Source organism: Aptenodytes patagonicus, chromosome 30 (genome assembly GCF_965638725.1).
Source record: "Aptenodytes patagonicus chromosome 30, bAptPat1.pri.cur, whole genome shotgun sequence".
NCBI classification, from domain to species: domain Eukaryota; kingdom Metazoa; phylum Chordata; class Aves; order Sphenisciformes; family Spheniscidae; genus Aptenodytes; species Aptenodytes patagonicus.
The window spans coordinates 739,628-759,077 of record NC_134978.1 but is presented as its reverse complement, the minus strand read 5'-3'; the positions used below and the strand labels follow the sequence as shown (position 1 = coordinate 759,077).

The window sequence follows — 19,450 nt, the reverse complement described above, 5'->3', positions numbered from 1 at the left end:
AGGACCCCGGCAGCGGCGAGGGGATGTTGGTGGCAGCGGTGACGACGGCAGAGAGCCGGGGGGGTGTCGGGGTCCTGGCTGATCCCTTGGGAACGATTAAATGTCCTGGTGCTGATGGCAGCTTGCCGTGTCCCGGTGTCACCTGCTTCAGGGGGGGCACGGGGTGACAGTTGTGGCATTGGGGGGGACTTTGGAGGAGCCGGTGCTTGGCTGGGTCTTGATGCCATCACCAGTGGCTTGGTGGCCCTGGCAGGGAGCTGCGGGGATGAGGATGGGGGTCCCGGGTGTGGGTTGGGGATGTGGGATGGGGTTTGGGGACAACGAGATGGTGGCCGGGCTGGGGGTCCCCATCCCTGGCTGCGGGTTGGAGACGTGGGACGGGGCTTGGGGACAATGGAGGTGGTGGATGGGATGGGGGTCCTTGTCCCTGCTGCAGGCTGGGGACGGCGAGGTGGTGGCCAGGCTGGGGGTCCCCATCTCCAGCTGTGGGCGGGGGGGACACGGGATGGGACTTGGGGACAACAAGGTGATGGCTGGGCTGGGGAGACGGGACGGGGCTTGGAGACAGCGGGTGGCAGATGGGCTGGGGGTCCCTGGCTACGGATGGGGTTTGGGGACAGTGAGGTGGTAGCCAGGCTGGGGGTCTCCCCCCCGTACCCAGCTGTGGGCTGGGGACATGGGACGGGGCTTGGGGACAGCAGGCACGAGCTGTCACCAGGGAGGGCAGCCGTGCAGGCAGGAAAGCGAGGGCTTTCCAGGGCAGCCCCAGCAGCCGCGTGGGGGATTTTCCAGTGGGATCCAGAGCTGAGGCCGGGCTGAGCCCTGGCACCCACGGGGGCCCCCCACGGGTGGCAGGGGGACAGGCTCGGGGACACCCCCGCCGCCAGGACCCGCAGGGCTCTTGCCCGCCCTGAGCCTGGCCCTCGTGGTTGGGGTGGGGGGCTCTGGGGGGCCCGGGTGCCTGGGTCCCCTCCCCGGAGGCAGCAGCGGCGGGCTCGGAGCAGGCTCACCCCCGGGGTCCGTCTGTCTGTCCGTTCCCTGCCCCCCGCAGCCGGAGTCACCATCTTCCTCCCTCCCATTAAAATGGAATTATTTATTGGGTGTTGCTTTATCCCCCGGGAAGAGCCGAGCCGGTGGCCACGGCCCCCCCCCCGAGCATCCCTCCCCCCCCTGAGTTACGGCTGTGCCACCCTCGGCACGGCGCTGAAATGGTTAAAAAACACCAAACACCCCACCACCACCACCACCACCAAATTCCCCCCAAAACCCCGCTGCAGCTGGGGCAGGGGGTACACGGGATCCCCGAACCTCCGGTCCCCACCCAGACGGGGATGTTCCCAGTTACGGTTGGGTGAGCTGGATGCCGTAAATCTCCCCGCGGTCGTGCCGTTGCCGGTGCAGGCAGGCGGCTTCGGAGGAGCCCTCGGCATCCCGCACGTTGTATTCCCCTTCTTACACGCCGTCGACTTCAGGTAATAACCGCCGCGGCCGCCAAACCCACCGCGGTGACGGCACCCAGGGAGCCCAGCGAGGCCAGCAGCACCAGCCAGCTCTCTGCGGGGCGGGAAGGTGCCGGTGACGCCGCGGTGGTGATGGAGACACCCCCCCACACACCTTTACCAATGCACCCCATCTCACCGTCCACCCGGACCCATCACGCTGCCGGCTCGCCGGCCGTGCCTGTTGGTTGCGGTGCAGGTATAAAGCCCCCGGTTGGCGGCGGCGGCACTGGCTACGGCTACCGAGCGGTTATCGGCAGCGAAGCGGAGGTTGGGGGCGGGCGGCAGCGCCCAGCCGTAGGTGGGGGTGGGCAGCCCCTCGGCACGGCACTCCACGCTGAAGCTGGCGCCTCGCGAGACGTTGGCGGAGGGCAGCACGCGCAGGCTCACCGCGGCGGGGCTGTCTGCACCGGGGCGGCACCGTCCATCAGTCAAAAACACTGCCCAGCGTTTAAAAATCACCAAACCCCCTTTTCCGCCCCAAAAAGCCACTTCTCACACTCACACTCGACGGCGACGGTGACGTTGCGGAGAGCAGAGCCGTGGGTGTTGGTGGCCCGGCACTGGTAGGTGCCGGCGTGGGCACGGGTGACATTGGGGCTTGGCCGGGGGTGGGTCCTGGCCGTCCCCCAGCTTGGCGCAGGCGACATGGGGCGGGGGGTTCCCACTGGCAGCACAGGCCAGCTCTGCCGGCGTCCCCTCCACCCAGAGCCGCTGCGCCGGGCAGCCCGTCTCGCCGATGCTCGGCTCGTCTGCAAGCCGGGAGGGACACGGCGGGGGGGGCTGGGTGCCGGCTGTCATCCCCCCCCCCCCCCCCCAAGTTGGGGTGCGGGGGCCAACTGCCCACCCCGTGCTCCCCACCCTGTGCCGATGGGACCGGCCCAAAGGTGGCCAGGCTCCCTGCCAGGCTGGCACGGATGCAGCATCCCTGGCATGGACACGGTATCCCAGCCACGGCATCCCCAGCATAGCCACGGCATCCCCAGCATAGCCACAGCATCCCCGGCACGGCCAGATCCCCAGCCCAGCTGCAGTATCCTCAGCCTGTCCTCGGCATTCCTGGCACCGCCAGATCCCCGTCCCGTCCCCAGCATCCCCGTCCCTGCCAGATCCCCGTCCCGTCCCTGTCCCCCCTGGCGCCACCATCCCTGGCACCCCCGGCACTCACACTCAACGGTGACGACGATGCTGCGGACAGCCGAGCCGTGCTTGTTGGTGGCCCGGCAGATGTAGCGGCCAGCGTCGGCCCGGCTGATGGCCCGGCTCCCCCGGCGCGGGGGGCACCACCGTCGCGGGCACAGCGGGTGCTGGGCGGGGGGTCCCCGTCGGCGCGGCACGCGAGGTCCCGCCGCTCCCCTCCACCCAGGTGCGGTGCGCGGGGCAGCCCCTCTCTGTCAGGGTGGGCTCGTCTGAGGGGGGAAAGCGGGGTCCCAGTTAGCGCGGTTGGTACCGGCACAGCCGCAGAAGGAGATGCCGGCGCCACTCACACTCCACACGGACGGTGACCAGCCAGCTCCGCATCCCCAGGCTGTTGGTGGCATTGCAGAGGTAGGTGCCGGCTCGGGATCGGGTGACCAACTCCGGCTGCCCGGTGCTGACGGCGATGCCGTTCCTGCTGCAGATGACGGTGGGCGCGGGGTTGCCGGCGGCATGGCAGGACAGCGCTTCCCACGTCCCCTGCAGCCACGTGCGGTTGCTGGGGCAGTCGCTCGCCACGATTTCAGGCGTGTCTGGAAAAGACGGAGGGATGCACCGGGAACGCCGGGAGCAGCCCGTGCCAGCTGCTGCGGGCACATCCAGGACCCTCCAGAGTGGCACTCACAGAGCACGACAAGCCGGGCGTCCGCATCCTTCGTCACTGTGCCGTCGCCGATGGCCAGGCTGGCCCGGCACCCAAATTGCCGCCCGTCATCCTCCCGCCGGGCCACCAACCGCAGCTCCAGCTGGGACTGTGGCCCCTCAGCCAGGACCCCTCCGTCGGCATCGCGGAGCTGCAGCCGGACGGCGGGGGCTCGGCGACCCCGGCGTGGCACGCTACTATCACCTCGCTGCCCGCCAGTGCCGATGCCGGGCTCAGCTCCAGGACGGGCGCCGGGAAGCCTGCAGGAAGGTGCTGTGGGTCCAATGGGATTTTGGGATCGGCTCTGGCGACCGCCCCGCCGCGCCCGGCGCCTTACGGTAGACATGGAGCTGCGTCCGTGCTGTCCGTGCCGCCGTCGCCACCGCCGCGGTGCAGGTCAGCTCCTGCCGCCCTGGGGTGCTGGTTGAGAGTGTGGTGATGGCGGTAAGCACGTCCCCGGCCGCCGTCACGGTGAAGTTTAGGCTCTGCTCTGCCAGGGTGATGGCAAAGCGGACGTCCCCGGTGGGGAAGGCACCAGCGATCCGGCAACTGGCGTTGGCAGTGGTGTCGGCTTCGAGGCTGGTGGGAGCCTGGAGCTGGGCGGCTCAGGGAGGGCTGCGGGGACGCGGCGTCACTGGGGACATGCCTCATCCCCGGCTGCGCCTCGGTGCCAGGGAGAGGATCCTGGCGGCTGGACCCTCACCGGAGCCCGGTGAGGATGCAGAGCTGCTGGGAGGACGGCGGTGAAGTCCCCGCGCCAGGGTGGGAGTGGGGATCCCGGCACGGCCCCGGCCGCCGGACAAGGGTAGGGAGGGATTCGGCACGGTGCGGCAGGCACCGTGAACGGGATTAGAGTCGCGGCCACTCAGCTGGCCGGTCCCGGAGAGACTGGGATGGGATGAGATGGGATGGGATGGGATGGGATGGGGACGGGGACAGCATGAGGATGGGGATGGGACTGGATGAGATGGGATGGGGACAGGGATGGGGACTGGGATGGGGATGGGATCGGGAAGGGGATGGGGACAGGGATGGGGACTGGGATGGGGATGGGATCGGGAAGGGGATGGGACAGGGATGGGGACTGGGATGGGGATGGGATCAGGAAGGGGATGGGGACTGGGATGGGGATGGGGACAGCAAGAAAATGGAGATCGGGGACAGGAATGGGATGGGGACGGGACTGGATTGGAAATGGAGATGAGACTGGGATGGGAATGGGGACTGGAATGGATAGGGGTGAGGACTGGGATGGGATGGGAACGGGGACGGGGACAGCATGAGGATGGGGATGGGATTGGGATGGAGATCAGATGGGGACTGGGATGAGATGGGATGGGAATGGGATGGGGACAGGGACAGGGTGCTGCTCAGCTGCTCCCTGGCTCCTTCCCCCCCAGACAGGAGCATCCGTGCCAGTGCCGGAACCCGGCTGCGCGGCGAGGACTCACCGAAAACCGACAGCTTGACAGGGACGGCGGCGCGGGCGAAGAGGGGTCCGTGGGGCCGCAGGGACAGCTCGGCGTGGCAGGTGACGTCCTGCCCGTGGTCCCCAGGGCCGGCGGTCAGCAGGTGACTGACGGCCACGCTGGCGCCTGCCCTCGGCGGCACCAAAAGTCTCCGTCCGCAGCGTTTCGGCACCTCGGCGCAACGTCACCGTCAGGTTCCCCACCGGAGCCACCTCCACCACTCGGCACGTCAAGTTACGGCTCTCACCCACCGCCACGGCCGGCACCGGCTCCAGCACCACCCGCTCCGGCAACCCTGGGAGGTGGCAATCACCGAACCCATCAACCGCGGACCCCCACGTTGCCCAGCCCCCCCCCGACGCCCGGCACTCACGGTAGACGAGGATGCCGGCGCTGGCGTTGACTTGGGCGTCACCGCAGCGCCCGTAGCACGTGGCGGTGCCGGGGCTCCACTGGAGACGTTGAGGAGCCGGAAGCTTTGCCAGCGGCGCCCACCGGCCCCCGAACCCACGGCCAGGGGGGTCTCCAGCCCCAGTGTGGCGTTGCCCCCCGGGCAGGGGCTGCGGCTGCAGTTGATGGCCACCGAGCCCCCGAAGGGCACCACAGCCACCCGCGGCCAGGCCCCCACCGTGAAGGTGCCCCGGGCGGCCCCTGCGAGAGCCCCCACCGCGGGCAGCCCCCGCCGGCTCAGCCCTGGCACCCCCCCGCTGGAGACCCCCGATCCCAGCTGCGGGATCACCGGCCCAGCCAGCCCTGTGCCGAGACACCCCCCCCCCCCCCGACTCCCGGGAGGGGACCCAGGCGTCCAGGATCCTGGGGGTCCCCCTGTGTCATGTCCCCCCCCCCGGCACTAAGGGTCGCTGGTGTCTCGAGTCCCTGGGGTCCTTGGGTCCATCCCCCCCCATCCCCCAGAAATAAGGGACTCCGGGGTCCTGGGGGTCCACCCCCCCAGCCCCCCCAGCATTAAGGGTCCCTGGTGTTGGGGGTCACTGGGGGTCACCCCCTTCCCTCTCCCCATCACGATGGGTCCCAGGTGTCGGGGCTCTCGGGGGGTCCAACTCCCCCCCCTCCCCATAATTAAGAGTCCCTGGGGTCTGGGTTCCCCAGGGTCCCCACCCCCCCCCACCCCCCCCCAATTAAGGGACCCAGGCGTCTGGGCTCCCACCCCCCCTTCCCCATAATTACGGGTCCCTGGTGCCTGGGGGGTCCCCGGGGTGCCCCCCCCCCCCCCCCACTCCCCATAATTAAGGGTCCCTGGTGTCTGGGGGTCTCCAGACACCCCCCACCCCCCGCTTCCCAGCACGATGGGTCCCGGGTCCCCGGGGTCCCCGGGGTCCACCCCACCCCCCCCCATGACGGAGGGGCCCAGGTGTTCGCCCACCCCCCCCCTCAACCCCCCCGAGCCCCCCCCCTACCTGCGAGCGCCAGGATGAGCGGGGGCAGCAGCCGCGCGGCCGGGCAGGGGGGTCCCATCGGGTCCCGGCTCCGCTGGGGCAAGGGGCGGGGGGGGGACACACGGGGAGGAAGAGGAGGCTGGGGATGAAGAGGAGGTTTGGGGATGAAGAGGAGGATGGGAAGAGGAAGATGGGGATGAAGAAGAGGATGGGGATGAAGAGGAGGATGGGATGAAGAGGAGGCTGGGGAGGAAGAGGAGGCTGGGGATGAAGAGGAGGATGGGGAGGAAGAGGAGGCTGGGGAGGAAGGCAGCTTCTCCGCTGCCGCGCACGGAGGCGAGGACGGCGCCGGTACCGCGGGGCTGCTCCTCCCCCCGCCCCCGGCTGAGCCCTCCCGAGGCTTCCGTCGTCCTCCCCCGCCCGGTGCTCGGCGCTGCACGAGACCCTCCCCACCCCCCCTCCCCACCCCCCCCGCCGCCGCCCCGTGCCCGGATCGCCCCCCCCCCCCCCGTGCTCCGTCCTGCACAGGACCGCCCTCCCCCGTGCCCGGATCCGGCCCCGGTGCTCGGCGCTGCACAGGATCTCGCCCCCCCCCCCCCCCCCCCGCGCCCCCCCCGCCCCCGTGCTCGGTGCTGCACAGCCCCCCCCCCCCCCGCCCCCCAGCCCCCCCCTCCCCCCCCTTGTAGCCCGGAGCCAGCAGCAGCTGTGCCGTGGGGAGGCACCGATCCTGCGTGGGTGCAGCGGACAGACCGGGACCAGCTGGTGTCCCGTTCCCCCACCCCCCACCCCACCCGCGGGGTGTTGCCCACGCACCCACCGGGGGACAGGGCAGGGGACGCCACCGGCCCGGCTGCAGCAGGGCTGGGGGGGGGAAGATTTGGGGCAACCTGTAGCCATGCGTGGGGTGCAAGGCACGTGCACGGGGGCGCGCGTGCTGGTGTGTGTGCGTGTGCACGAAGGTGCACGCAGCGCGTGCAGGCGTGCATTGCGTGTGCACGCAGGCGGGGGCATCGTGTGCACTGCGTGCGCCTCGTGCGCTTGCAGCCATGCGTCGCGTGGGCATGCGGGCGGGCGTTGCATGTGCATGCGGGCATGCGGGCAGGCATATCGTATGCATACACGCATGTCACGCAGGGGTGTGTAGCATGTGCAGGCTGCTACATCACGTGCATGCAGGCGTGCATTGTGTGTGCATGCCGGGGTGGGCATGCAGGTGTACGTATTATGTGCATTGCAGGTGCCTGTTGTGTGTGTGTCGTGCATACAAGCACGCATTGCGTGCGCATGCAGGCGTGTGTATCACGTGCATGCAGCTGTGCATCGCGTGGGCATGCAGGCGTGTGCATCGTGAGTGTGCAGGCCTGCATTGCGTGTGCATGGCAGTGTGTGTATCGTGCACGTGGGCATGCATTGCATGTGCATGCAGGCGTGTGTACCGTGCATGCAGCTGCGCATCGCATGGGCATGCAGGCGCGTGTACCACGTGCGTGCAGGCCTGCATTGTGTGTGCATGGCAGTGTGTGTATCATGCACGCGGGCATGCATTGCATGTGCATGCAGGCGTGTATTCCGTGCATGCAGGCATGCACTGCACGTGTATCATGCATACAAGCACGCATTGCGTGTGCGTGCAGGCGTGTACCACGTGCATGCAGCTGTGCATCACATGGGCATGCAGGTGCGTGTGCCACGTGCGTGCAGGCCTGCGTTGCGTGTGCATGGCAGTGTGTGTATCATGCACGTGGGCATGCATGCATGTGCATGCAAGCGCGTGTACCACATGTGTGCAGGCCTGCACTGCGTGTGCATGGCAGTGTGTGTATCGTGCACGTGGGCATGCATTGCGTGTGCATGCAGGCGTGTGTATTACGTGCATGCAGGCATGCACTGCACGTGTAACATGCATACAAGCACGCATTGCGTGTGCATGCAGGCGTGTGTACCACGTGCATGCAGGCCTCCATTGCGTGTACATGCAAGCGCATGTACCACATGCGTGCAGGCCTGTGTTGCGTGTGCATGGCAGTGTGTGTATCGTGCACGCGGGCATGCATTGCGTGTGCATGCAGGCGTGTGTATTACGTGCATGCAGGCATGCACTGCACGGGTATCATGCATACAAGCACGCATTGCGTGTGCGTGCAGGCATGTACACCACGTGCATGCAGCTGTGCATCGCATGGGCATGCAGGCGTGTGTGCCATGTGCGTGCAAGCCTGCATTGCGTGTGCATGCAGGCGTGTGTACCATGTGCATGCAGCTGTGCATCGCATGGGCATGCAGGCACGTGTGCCACGTGCGTGCAGGCATGCATTGCATGTGCATGCAGGCGCGTGTACCACGTGCGTGCAGGCATGTAGGCGTGCATTGCATGTGCACGCGGCCATGCACTTGCGCGTGCATGCCGGTGTGTGTATTGTGTGCGTGCAGGCATGCACCGCGTGCGTCGCCCGCGCACGCCAACATGTCCCTTGAGCACACGCCGCGCTGCCGATGCCACCGCCATGACGGGTGCCCCCCTCACCCCCATTCCCGTCCCCTCGCCATGCCGGTGACGTGGGCGAAGCGTGATTCCTCCCCGCCGCGCGGCAGCACGCTCCGGCCCTACCTTGGCCCACGCAACGCGGCGACACGCTGCCTGCCCACGCCGCCTCCCTGCCTGCACCGGTGCCAGCAGCTGAAGCAGGCCTCACCATGCCGTGCCGTGCCGTGGTGTGCCGTGCCGTGCCGTGCTGTGGCGTGGTGTGGCGTGGGCCGGTATCATGCCGAGGCGCGAGCGACGGTGCCAGCGAGCGCCAGGCGCTGCCGTGCTCGTGGTCGCTCTTGTCTCCCGCTGGCTCCGGCCGCGCTCGCGCGGCGTCCGTCCCCGGTTGGGGACGGATGCTCGGGCACCGAGATGGGGGGGGGCAGCAGCCCCCCGGCCCCGCTCTGGCCCCCCAACACCTCCCCCAGCCCCAGCCCTGCTCCCTAGAGCCCCTCCCCCGCTCTGGCTCCCATCCCCCCCCCCCCCCCCCCGTCCCTTGTCCCTGGCTCCGGCCCCATCCCTGTCCCACCCCTGTCCCCCCAATCCCAGCTTCATGTCCCCCCCCCCCCGTCCCCCCAATCCCAGCTCCATCCCCCCCCATCCCCCCAATGCCGGCTCCAGCCCCCCATCCCCCAGCCTCTGCTCCATTCCCCAGCCCGTACCCCCAATCCCCTGCCCGTACCCCCAATCCCCTGCTGTACCCCCAATCCCCTGCTGTGGCCCCATTCCCCCGCTGTACCCCCAATCCCCTGCTGTGCCCCCATTCCCCTTCCCGTACCCCCAATCCCCCGCCCGTACCCCCATTCCCCTGCCCATACCCCCATTCCCCCAACCGTACCCCCCTCCCTGCCCATCCCGGCTCCCCCTGACCCCCCCAGAGGGGCCGGCAGCCCTGGGGGTCACTGAGGAGATGGGGGGACACACGCACATCCCCCCCCGGCATCCCCCCAGCAGCACCGTGGGTCTCAGCAGCCAGCGGCACCAGGAGGACGTTTAATTGCTCCCAAGGGGCCGGCCAGGAGCCCAACACCCCCCAGTACAGCCCAGTATAGACCAGTACAGCCCAGTACAGCCCAGTACAGCTCCGTGTAACCCAGTACAGCCCTGTATAGCCCAGTATAACCCAGTACAGACCAGTACAACCCTGTGTAACCCAGTGCAGCTCTGTACAGCCCAGCATAGCCCAGTACAGACCAGTACAGACCAGTACAGCCCCGTGTAACCCAGTGCAGCCCAGTGCAGCCCAGTACAGCCCCGTCCAGCCCAGTCCAGCCCAGTCCAGCCCAATATAGCCCAGTCCAGCCCTCTCCCCTCACGTCACTGGAAGATGCTCATGCAGCTCATGGGCGAGTTGGGACGATCCCACAGGGACGATTCAGCCGTTAAGAGACATTCCCTCCCCCCCCCCCCCCCCCCCGCCCCCACCCGGAGGGGAGCCTGAGGCCGGGGTGATGGGCACGGGGGGGGGGGGGGGGGGGTGACCTCCATCCCTGGGGTCACCGACACCCCCACCCCCACCCCCAGCACCCCCAACCCCAGCAGTGGGCACAACCTGGGGCTGCAACCGCCACTTGCCCCCCACCCACTCCCCAGCCCCGCACCGCCGCCCTTGGGGGCTGGATACGTCCCTCAGCCCCAGGGAAGGGGTTTGGCTCCGTGCGGTTTGGGGGGGGGGAGGCTACGGTGGAGCCCCCACATCATTGAGGGGGATATCCTCCTGCCCTGAGCGTGGCGGTTGCATCTCCAGCCACCTCTGCCGCTGCTGCAGCCGGTACTGCCGGATTTTCTTCTTGCGGTAGTAGATGCTGTAGACCACCGCGCCGGTAAGCAGGGCAACCACCACCGCCACCCCCACCAGCACTGGGAGCACCACGTCGGGGTCGTGGTCTGCCAGAGAGTGGGGATGGGTGGTCAGTGGTACTGAGCCCCCACCATTCCCCCGGGACCCCCAGAACCCCTGGGACCCCCAGGACCCCTGAGACCCCCAGGACCCCCAGAACCCCCGGGACCCCCGAGACCACTAGGACCCCCAAGGCCCCTGAGACCCCCAGAACCCCCCAGAATGCCTGGGACCCCTGAAACCCCCAGGACCCCTGGGACCCCCAGGACCCCCAATACCTCTGACACCCCCAGGATCCCTGGGACCACCAGGACCCCCAAGATGCCCAGCACCCCCGAGACCCCCGTCCCCACTTACAGTGCACCCACACGGTGACGCTCTGGATGGCTGTACCCAACTGGTTGGTGGCCTGGCAGTGGTAGGTGCCGGCGTGGGCGCGGGTGACCGGGCGCGGCACCTCGGCGGGGAAGGGCTCGCCGTCCTTGGTACACTCCAGGCGGGGCGGGGGGTTGCCCCGTGCCGAGCAGCGTAGGGTCTCATCCTGCCCCTCTGTCCAGTTCTGGCTGGGGGGGCAGCTCCCATCGTCCATCCGGGGCTGGCCTGGAGGCGAGAGCAGAGGAACCTCAGTTCTCCCCGACATGAGCCCTGGCGTCGCCGCCACCCCGTCGCTGGGGCCAGCGGGGTCCCCGCTGCAGCCCAGGGTCCTGCAGCACGAGCCGGGGCCCCAAGTCTTGCACCCGGGCTGAGGGGTTTTGCACGGAGCCAAGGGGCTTTGCGCGGCGGGGCGGGGGCGAGAGGTTTTGCACCAGGGACAAGGAGCGTTGCACTAGGGCAGAAGGGTTTTACGTGGGGTCGAGGCATTTTTGCATGAGGCAGAAGGGGGTTTGCACCAGGGACAAGGGGCTTTGCACTGGGACCGAGGGGCTTTGCACCACAGCAGAAGGGTTTCGTACCAGGGCTGAGGGGTTTTGCACGAGGCCAGAAGGGGTTTGCACAGGGCTGAGGGCCTTTGCACCACAGCAGAAGGGTTTTGCACGGGGTCCAAGAGCTTTGCCTGGGGGCAGAAGGGTTTTGCACCAGGGTCGAGGAGTTTTGCAAAGGCTTAGAAGGGTTTTGCACTGGTGCCAGCACCCACTGCCCCACTCACACATGACACGCAGCGTAGCCATGGCTGAGGTCTTCTGCAGCGTCCGGTTGCCCACGCTGAGCTGTGCTTCGCAGGTGAACTCAGCCCCATCATCTTCCTCCTTGGCCATCAGCTCCAGGTGCACGGGACCCTCCGCCCAGGGCTGGAGGGGTTGGCGGCTGCTGCAGAGCCGCAGCTTCAGCCCCGGGGCCGGCTGGGTGCCGAGGAGCAGTTGATGGCCACCGGCTCGTTGCAGGAGGCGTTGGGGTTGCTGATGGCCAGGTCAGGCTGGGGGAGGTCTGCGGCCAGGAGGGAGATGGAACCCAACACCTCAGGTCATCCCGAAGGGGATCCTGCCCGAGCGCTGCCGGATCCGGCACCCGGCTTGCCCCAAAGGGGATCCTGCCCGAGCACTGCCGGATCCGGCACCTGGCCCATCCCAAGCTCTCCCACCCGAGTGCTGCCACATCTGGCACCCAGCTCATCCCAAGCTCTCCCAGCCCTGGGACCCATTGCCCGATCCAGCACCCGGCTCATCCCAAAACAGCTCCTGCTCGAGCTCTGCTGGATCTGGCACCCGAGCTGTGCCGGAGCCGGCACCCGGCTGGTCCCAAGCTTTCCCACCCTTGGGACCCATGGCCGGATCTGGCACCCAGCTCATCCCAAAGCGGCTCCTGCCCAAGCTCTGCCAGATCCGGCACCCGGCTCATCCCCAGCTCTCCCACCCAAGCGCTGCTGGATCCGGCCCCCAGCTCATCCCAACATCTCCCCCTCCCGCCCCGGACCAGTTGCGGCCCCAGCTCCATCCCAGTTTGCCCCATCCCGCTGACCCCCGAGGGGTGGGGGCTCCCCAGATCCAGCGCATCCCTACTGCCTTCCCGCATCCCCGGTCCCCGTCTACTGGGAAAGCCCCACGGGAAGGACCCGAGCAGCCTCTTACCGTAAGCCAGCACCCTAAAAGTCACCACCTTCCTTTCCCCAAAGCAGGAGAAGTAGCAGAAGATGTCGGAGAGGGGCTCGGTGATGTTGCGGAGCCGGATGCTCAGCCAGCCCGGCCCCCGGCCCACCCACTCCTTGCTGAGGGAGGTCTCCAGCCCCCCGGCCTCCGTCGCCTCGGGGCAGCTGCTGGAGCAGTTCAGTAGCACCGTCCCACCGTAGCCCACCTCCGAGGAGGTCCCTTCCAGCGTCACCTCGAAGGGGTTGGTTGGTGGTCCTGGAATGGGGTGGCCAAGGAGGCGGGGGGGGGGGTGGGATGAGCTGGGATGCATGGGATGAGCTGGGGAGGTGGGTCGGGATGAGCTGGGACGCACGGAATGAGCTGGGACAGATGGGGAAGTCCCAGGGGAGGTGGGTCAGGGTGCAGGGGGATGAGCTGGGGACACACGGGATGTCCCCAGCTGGGTTGGGGTGCAGGGGGGACCAGCCAGGACACTTGGGACATCCCAGGAAGGCGGGTCAGGGTGAAGGTGGGATGAGCTGGGACACACAGGATGAGCTGGGACAGATGGGGAAGTCCCAGGGGAGGTGGGTCGGGATGCAGGGGGATGAGCTGGGGACACACGGGTTGTCCCCAATTGGATTGGGGTGAAGGTGGGATGAGCTGGGACACACGAGATGTCCCCAGCTGGCTTATGGTGCAGGGGGACAAGCTGGGACACATGGGATGTCCCCAGCTGGGGTGGGGTGCAGGGGGACCAGCTGGGACACACGGGATGTCCCGGGGGAGGGGGATCGGGATGCAGGTGGGATGAGCTGGGACACACGGGACGTCCCCAGCCGGGTCGGGGTGCAGGGGGACGAGCCAGGATCCAGGGACGGCACTCACCGCACAGAGCCAGGAGCAGCCCGGCGAGGGACCAGGCAGGGAGGCCATGCCCGGGCATCACCACGCCGGGGAGCGGGGAGCTGCGGGGATGGGAGCGGAAGCCAGAGCCCGTCACCCCAGCACAGGGTGCTGGGGGGGGGGATGCTGGGGGGGACACCTGGCTCAGAGGTGCATCGTCCCCCATCTCTTGTCACGACGGCCGCTCTCCATCCTTCCTCTCCACCCCAGCAGCGCCCCGGCTCCGTCCCGGCCCCACTGTCCCCGGCCACGCTGCCGGTGCCAGGAGCTGGTGGGCAAATGGCGGCACGAGGAAGGAAGCGGGGTTGGGTACCGTGGCGCATGCTCAGTGCGCCCGTGGCCACCGAGGATTCAGGGTACCGGAAACCCCCCGGGGTTCAGTTATCCCCATCCCCAACCAAAACCCCAGTGGGTCGCGGCACTGCTGCCGCCGACAGCCTTTATTGGTGCAACATGTCGCAACAGCATCTTCCAGCCTCTCCAACGGCTGCATCTCCCTCCACTCCAGCTCCTCACCCTCCCGCCAACATCAGTGCCAACACCGCCCCAGCACCGAAATCCCGGGATTCAGCCCGGATGTTCCCCCCGGTGTCACCGCAGGGAGCGGGAGGAGACCGCGGCCACCCCAAAACCACCTTCAAGGTGTCCCAAGGGATAAAGTTCAGAAAGAAAAGGTGCATCTCCATGATGGGGGGGAGGTTGGTGCCTCGTCTCCCCCCGCAGAATCCCAACCGCGTGCCGGCCCAGCACGTCCCCATCTGGGAGCTGTCACCTCCCTGTGGCAACAGCGGCCGCTGGCGCTGTCTCACCGTAGCGTCCACCATCCCATCGCGGCTCCCGCCCGGTCCCCGATGTCACCATCGAATCAGTAGGAGGGAACCGGCAGCCACGGCACTCAGCCCTTGCCAGGGCACTTGCCCGTGGGCAGGGGAGCGGGACTGGCAGGAGGCTGCCGGCCCCTCCACCGGCTCTGCCCGGCTACGGCTGAGCCTCCCGTGCTGAACCGTTGAGAGTGGCCGTCTCCTCCGAGCATCCCGGCGGCTGCAGCGGCTCCATCTGCAGCTGCCTCTGCCGCTCCTGCAGCCGGTACTGCCGGATTTTCTTCTTGCGGTAGTAAATGCCGTAGCTCACCCCACTAACGAGCAGGATGGCCACCACCGCCACCGGCAGCAGCACCAGGAGCACCACGTCGGGGTCATGGTCTGCCAGAGAGTGGGAATGGGTGGTCAGCAGTGCTGAGCCCGCACCTTCCCCCTGGGACCCCCAGGACCCCCGAGACCCCCGTCCCCACTTACAGTGCACCCACACGGTGACGCTCCGGATGGCTGTACCCAACCGGTTGGTGGCCTGGCAGTGGTAGGTGCCGGCATGGGCGCGGGTGACCGGGCGCGGCACCCCGGCGGGGAAGGGCTCGCCGTCCTTGGTGCACTCCAGGCGGGGCGGGGGGTTGCCCCGTGCCGAGCAGCGCAGGGTCTCATCCTGCCCCTCTGTCCAGTTCTGGCTGGGGGGGCAGCTCCCATCATCCATCCGGGGTCCGGCTGCGGGAAGAGCCGGGATAGGGACAACAAATTAATTCCCATCCGGGAATTTCCCCTTCAGCATCCTGGGATGGAGCCCAGCCGCTGTGCTCTCACCGGTGACGGTGAGCCGGATGGGCACGCTCGTCTTCAGGGCTTTGCCGCCGATGGGTAGCTTGGCATGACAGCTCAGCTCCATCCCATCGTCTTCCTCGCGCACCGTCAGGGCGAAGGGCAGTGGGGATGGTCCCCACCCCACCAGGACACGGTGGCCGGCGCGGATCTGCAGCTGGAGCTCAGCGGAGTGGCCGGGCGGCAAAGCGCAGAGTCCTGTCACCGCTGTGCCGGCTGCTGGGCTGGCGGTGCTGGCGTTCAGCTGTGGTGAGGGGAAACCTGCAGGTGATGGAGACAACACCGGGGTGGTCCGGTGATGCCGCGGCATGGAACCGCTCCCCCCTTCCCTGTGCAGCACGCCAGGGCCGTGCCGCCGGCAGGTCTTTGCCGGCGCCACTGCCGCTGTTACTCACGGTAGACGTGGACGGTCGCCTCCTTCCGCCGCTCCACGGGTCCCACCTTCACGGTGCAAACCAGCCCGAAGTTTCCCGGCTGACTGTGGGACACCTTGGCGGTGGCCCGGTGCCCGTCCTGGCTGATGGAGAGCGGCAGGGTCTGGTTGGCAAGTACCAGCTTGAACGATGCCACCGGGAAGAAGCGACCGATGGTGCAGCTGGCATTCACCGTCTCGCCGATCTCCAGGTAGATGTGAGGCTCCAGCTCGGGATCCTCCGGGAATTCTGCCGTCGGAGAGAAACACCCCAGGATGAGCCGGTTGCCGCAACCACAGCAGAGCCGTACCCCCATTCCCCTTCCCGTACGCCCAATCCCCTTCCCGTACCCCCATTCCCCTGCCCGTACCCCCAATCCCCTGCCCATACCCCCATTCCCCTGCCCGTACCCCCAATCCCCTGCCTGTATCCCCATTCCCCTGCCCGTACCCCCATTCCCCGTACCCCCATTCCCCTGCCCGTACCCCCAATCCCCTGCCCGTACCCCCAATCCCCTGCCCATATCCCCATTCCCCTGCCCGTACCCCCATTCCCCATACCCCCATTCCCCTGCCCGTACCCCCAATCCCCTGCCCGTACCGCCATTCCCCTGCCCGTACCCCCAATCCCCTGCCCGTACCCCCATTCCCCTGCCCGTACCCCCATTCCCCGTACCCCCATTCCCCTGCCCGTACCCCCAATCCCCTGCCCATATCCCCATTCCCCTGCCCGTACCCCCATTCCCCGTACCCCCATTCCCCTGCCCGTACCCCCAATCCCCTGCCCGTACCGCCATTCCCCTGCCCGTACCCCCATTCCCCTGCCTGTACCCCCAATCCCCTGCCCGTACCCCCATTCCCCGTACCCCCATTCCCCTGCCCGTACCCCCAATCCCCTGCCCGTACCCCCAATCCCCTGCCCATATCCCCATTCCCCTGCCCGTACCCCCATTCCCCGTACCCCCATTCCCCTGCCCGTACCGCCATTCCCCTGCCTGTACCCCCAATCCCCTGCCCATATCCCCATTCCCCTGCCCGTACCCCCATTCCCCGTACCCCCATTCCCCTGCCCGTACCGCCATTCCCCTGCCTGTACCCCCAATCCCCTGCCCGTGCCCCCAATCCCCTGCCCGTACCCCCATTCCCCTGCCTGTATCCCCATTCCCCTGCCGTTACCCCCAATACGGTAAGATGCCGGTGCCGGCTTACCGTAGACAGTCAATGCCTGCGGGTCGGAGGTGGTGTTGAACTGCGGGCCGTAGGGCGCCAGGTCGAGCAGTGCCTGGCAGGTGATGCTCTGCCCATCGTCCCGGCGCTGTGCTGTCAGCCGGTGGGTCACCCGCACCGTCACCGGCTCATCCTCGCTGTGCTGCTCGAAGGTTTTGGTGTGCAGCATCTCGCTGCCCTGCCGCAGGATCACCGTCAGGTTCCGGATCGGCGCGACGCCGGCCACGCGGCACACCAGCTCATGGCTCTCACCCACCGCCAGCTGCGGTACCCGCTCCAGCACCGCCGGCTCTGGCACACCTGGGGGAGAGACGCAGCGTGATGGGGACAATCCTGGTTTGCCGGGATGGGCAAGGACCCCCGTCTCCCCGCGGTGCCTTACGGTAGACGATGAGTTTGGTGGTCACCACCTTCCTCTCCTGCCTGCAGCTGTAGAAGCAGAGGACGCTGGAGTTCCACGCGGTGACGTTGAGCAGCTCCACCACTATTTCCCCCAGCCCCGCCGTCACCAACTGCTTCCGAAACGACGTCTCCACGTTGCCGGATCCTTTGGGATCCTGGCACGTGGTCTTCAACTTCAACCGGACTGATCCGCCGTGTTCCACCACCAGCACCGCTGGCTCGACCGACAACTCGAAGGAGGATCCCAACCGCCCTGCCGGGAGAACCCATGGGTTTGGGGGAGGTTCGCTGGTCGAGGGGACCCCCGGGCTCATCCCCATCCCCGGCACGGCGGGGGGAAGGTCAAGGGGACCTCTGGGCTCGTCCCCAGCACAGCGAGGGGGAAGCCGGCCAGCCGCTGCGGGTGGGGAGAAGCCGCAGCGCCGCCAAGCTTCTCCTTCGGCTGTGGGAAGTGGCCGGCTTTGCCGGTGGGCGGGATTCGTCCCCCCCCATCCAGCTGGAAGCCTTCAGCCAGAAACCCGGTGACGGGAGGGGGGACGCCAAGACCCAAATCCGGCCCTCGGGGACGGCGGCAGCTATCCCCAGCTGGTGCCCGGTGCATCCCCTCCGGCCTCACGTGCCGGTGCTTTCCCAGCAAAGCAGCCATCGCCGAGCCCACCAGGCTGCGGAGGAAGCCCCCCTGGTTGAGTCAGCACCGGCACCCTTGGCTGGGGGATTCCCTGGTAGCAGCTGCAAGGTTTCCCTCCCTCCGGCGGGGAAAAAGTCCTGCCCTTTCCCGGAATAACCGCCGGCAGGAAGAGAACGAAAAAAAAATTCCTGCTGCGATACAGGAATTTCGCAAGGACAAACACAACTTCGCTCCCTGCTCGCTCCCTGCTCGCTCCCCGCTCGCTTCCCAGGGTCTCCCACGGGATACGGCGCGGAGGCGATGGCTTTGGGAAGAGGGGGCTGGGACGGATCCGGGACCCCAATCCCGGCTGCCCCACCGGTCCCCGGTGCCGGGAAGGGCCCGATGCTGACACCGTGGTGGCATGCTTGTGCTCACACGGTGCGTCAATGGGGACACACACACACACACACACACACCCCCCCTACACTGTGACATGCTTGTGTGACACACTCCTGGTGACAAGATCACGTTGACACAAGTGCTCACACCAATGCGCTCGTGCTTGCACCGGCATGCTTGCCGCGATGCCACTGACACGCTCGCGGCGACACGCTCGCGGCGACACGCTCGCACCTGCGTGCTTGTGCCGACATGCTCGCGCCGGCCTCGCCCCTCTGTGCCGGGGACACACCCGAGGGGGGGGTCCCGGGTCCCCGCCACCCTCGCTCGGTGCCACCCCCAGCCCGGTGTCCCCCTCCCTGCTGTCCCCTCACCTGCGATGACACCCAGGGCGCACAGGGCCAGCGGCAGCACCACGGGGCGCATGGTGCGGTGGGGTGCCGGGGTGGGCACCGGTACCGGCACTGGGTGGGCTCAGTCCTCTGGGAGCACCGCGATGGCTCGGGCTCTTCAGGAACGCCGGGATAGGTTGGGAACACTGGGATGGGTCCAGTCGGGCTCTCCGGGATCGGTCGGTTCGGGCTCCCCGGGAGCACCGGGATGGATCCGATCAGGGTCTCCGGGAAGGGTCGGTTCGGGCTCCCTGGGATGGGTCCGGTCGGGTTCTCCGGGAAGGGTCGGTTCAAGCTCCCCGGGAGCACCGGGATGGATCCGATCAGGGTCTCCGGGATCGATCGGTTCAGGCTCCCCGGGACGGGTCCGGTCGGGCTCTCGGTGCGCACCGGGATGGCTCCGGTCGGGATCTCCGGGATCGATCGGTTCAGGCTCCCCGGGATGGGTCCGGTCGGGCTCTCCGGGAGCACCGGGACGGGGCGAGGCGGGGTCTCCGGCTCGGGGTCTCGGTGTGCACCGCAGCCTCCCTCCCTCCCTCCCTCCCTCCCTCCGTCCGTCCGTCCGTCCGTCGGTCCCGCCCGAGGAGGCGCTTTATGAGCTCGGCGCCAGCCCGGCCCCTCCTGGCCCCCGGGGAATTCCGGTGCGGCGGGGACTTCGGAGGCGGGTTTCCCCCGGGGCGGTGGCGACCCCGGGGGCTGGAGGGGGCTGCCGGGGGGGGTGTGTGTGTGGGGGGGTCCTGCCCCACTGCCCTCCTGCCCCATCCCAGGGCAGTTCGCTGCCCCACTGCCCTCCTGCCTTGGGATGGGGCAATTCTCCTGCCCCC

The 19,450-nt window shown here is 68.2% G+C and overlaps 2 protein-coding genes across 2 annotated transcripts in view; one reads left to right on the top strand and one right to left on the bottom strand.

The window, feature by feature from the left end:
* LOC143171716 (histone-arginine methyltransferase CARM1-like) overlaps positions 1–167 on the top strand; it is a 6,130-nt gene extending 5,963 nt beyond the window's left edge. Inside the window, exon 9 of the mRNA XM_076360738.1 lies at positions 3–167. Within this exon, the coding sequence (XP_076216853.1) occupies positions 3–167 (165 nt within the window). The remainder of the gene's footprint in view (positions 1–2) is intronic.
* A 1,134-nt stretch (positions 168–1,301) lies between these two features.
* On the bottom strand, positions 1,302–19,127 carry LOC143171715 (uncharacterized). Its single transcript, XM_076360737.1, is given in 24 exon segments — positions 1,302–1,451; positions 1,454–1,554; positions 1,639–1,903; positions 2,005–2,251; positions 2,347–2,399; positions 2,675–2,908; positions 2,987–3,229; positions 3,322–3,599; positions 3,677–3,954; positions 4,791–4,904; positions 4,997–5,103; positions 5,182–5,260; positions 10,423–10,613; positions 10,924–11,166; positions 11,714–11,938; positions 12,633–12,905; positions 13,518–13,597; positions 14,518–14,737; positions 14,831–15,073; positions 15,170–15,445; positions 15,580–15,846; positions 16,806–17,123; positions 17,206–17,478; positions 18,609–19,127. Coding segments are annotated over 24 exon segments (4,770 nt in total). The 5' UTR covers positions 18,661–19,127; the 3' UTR covers positions 1,302–1,341.
* Positions 19,128–19,450: the final 323 nt, after the last annotated feature.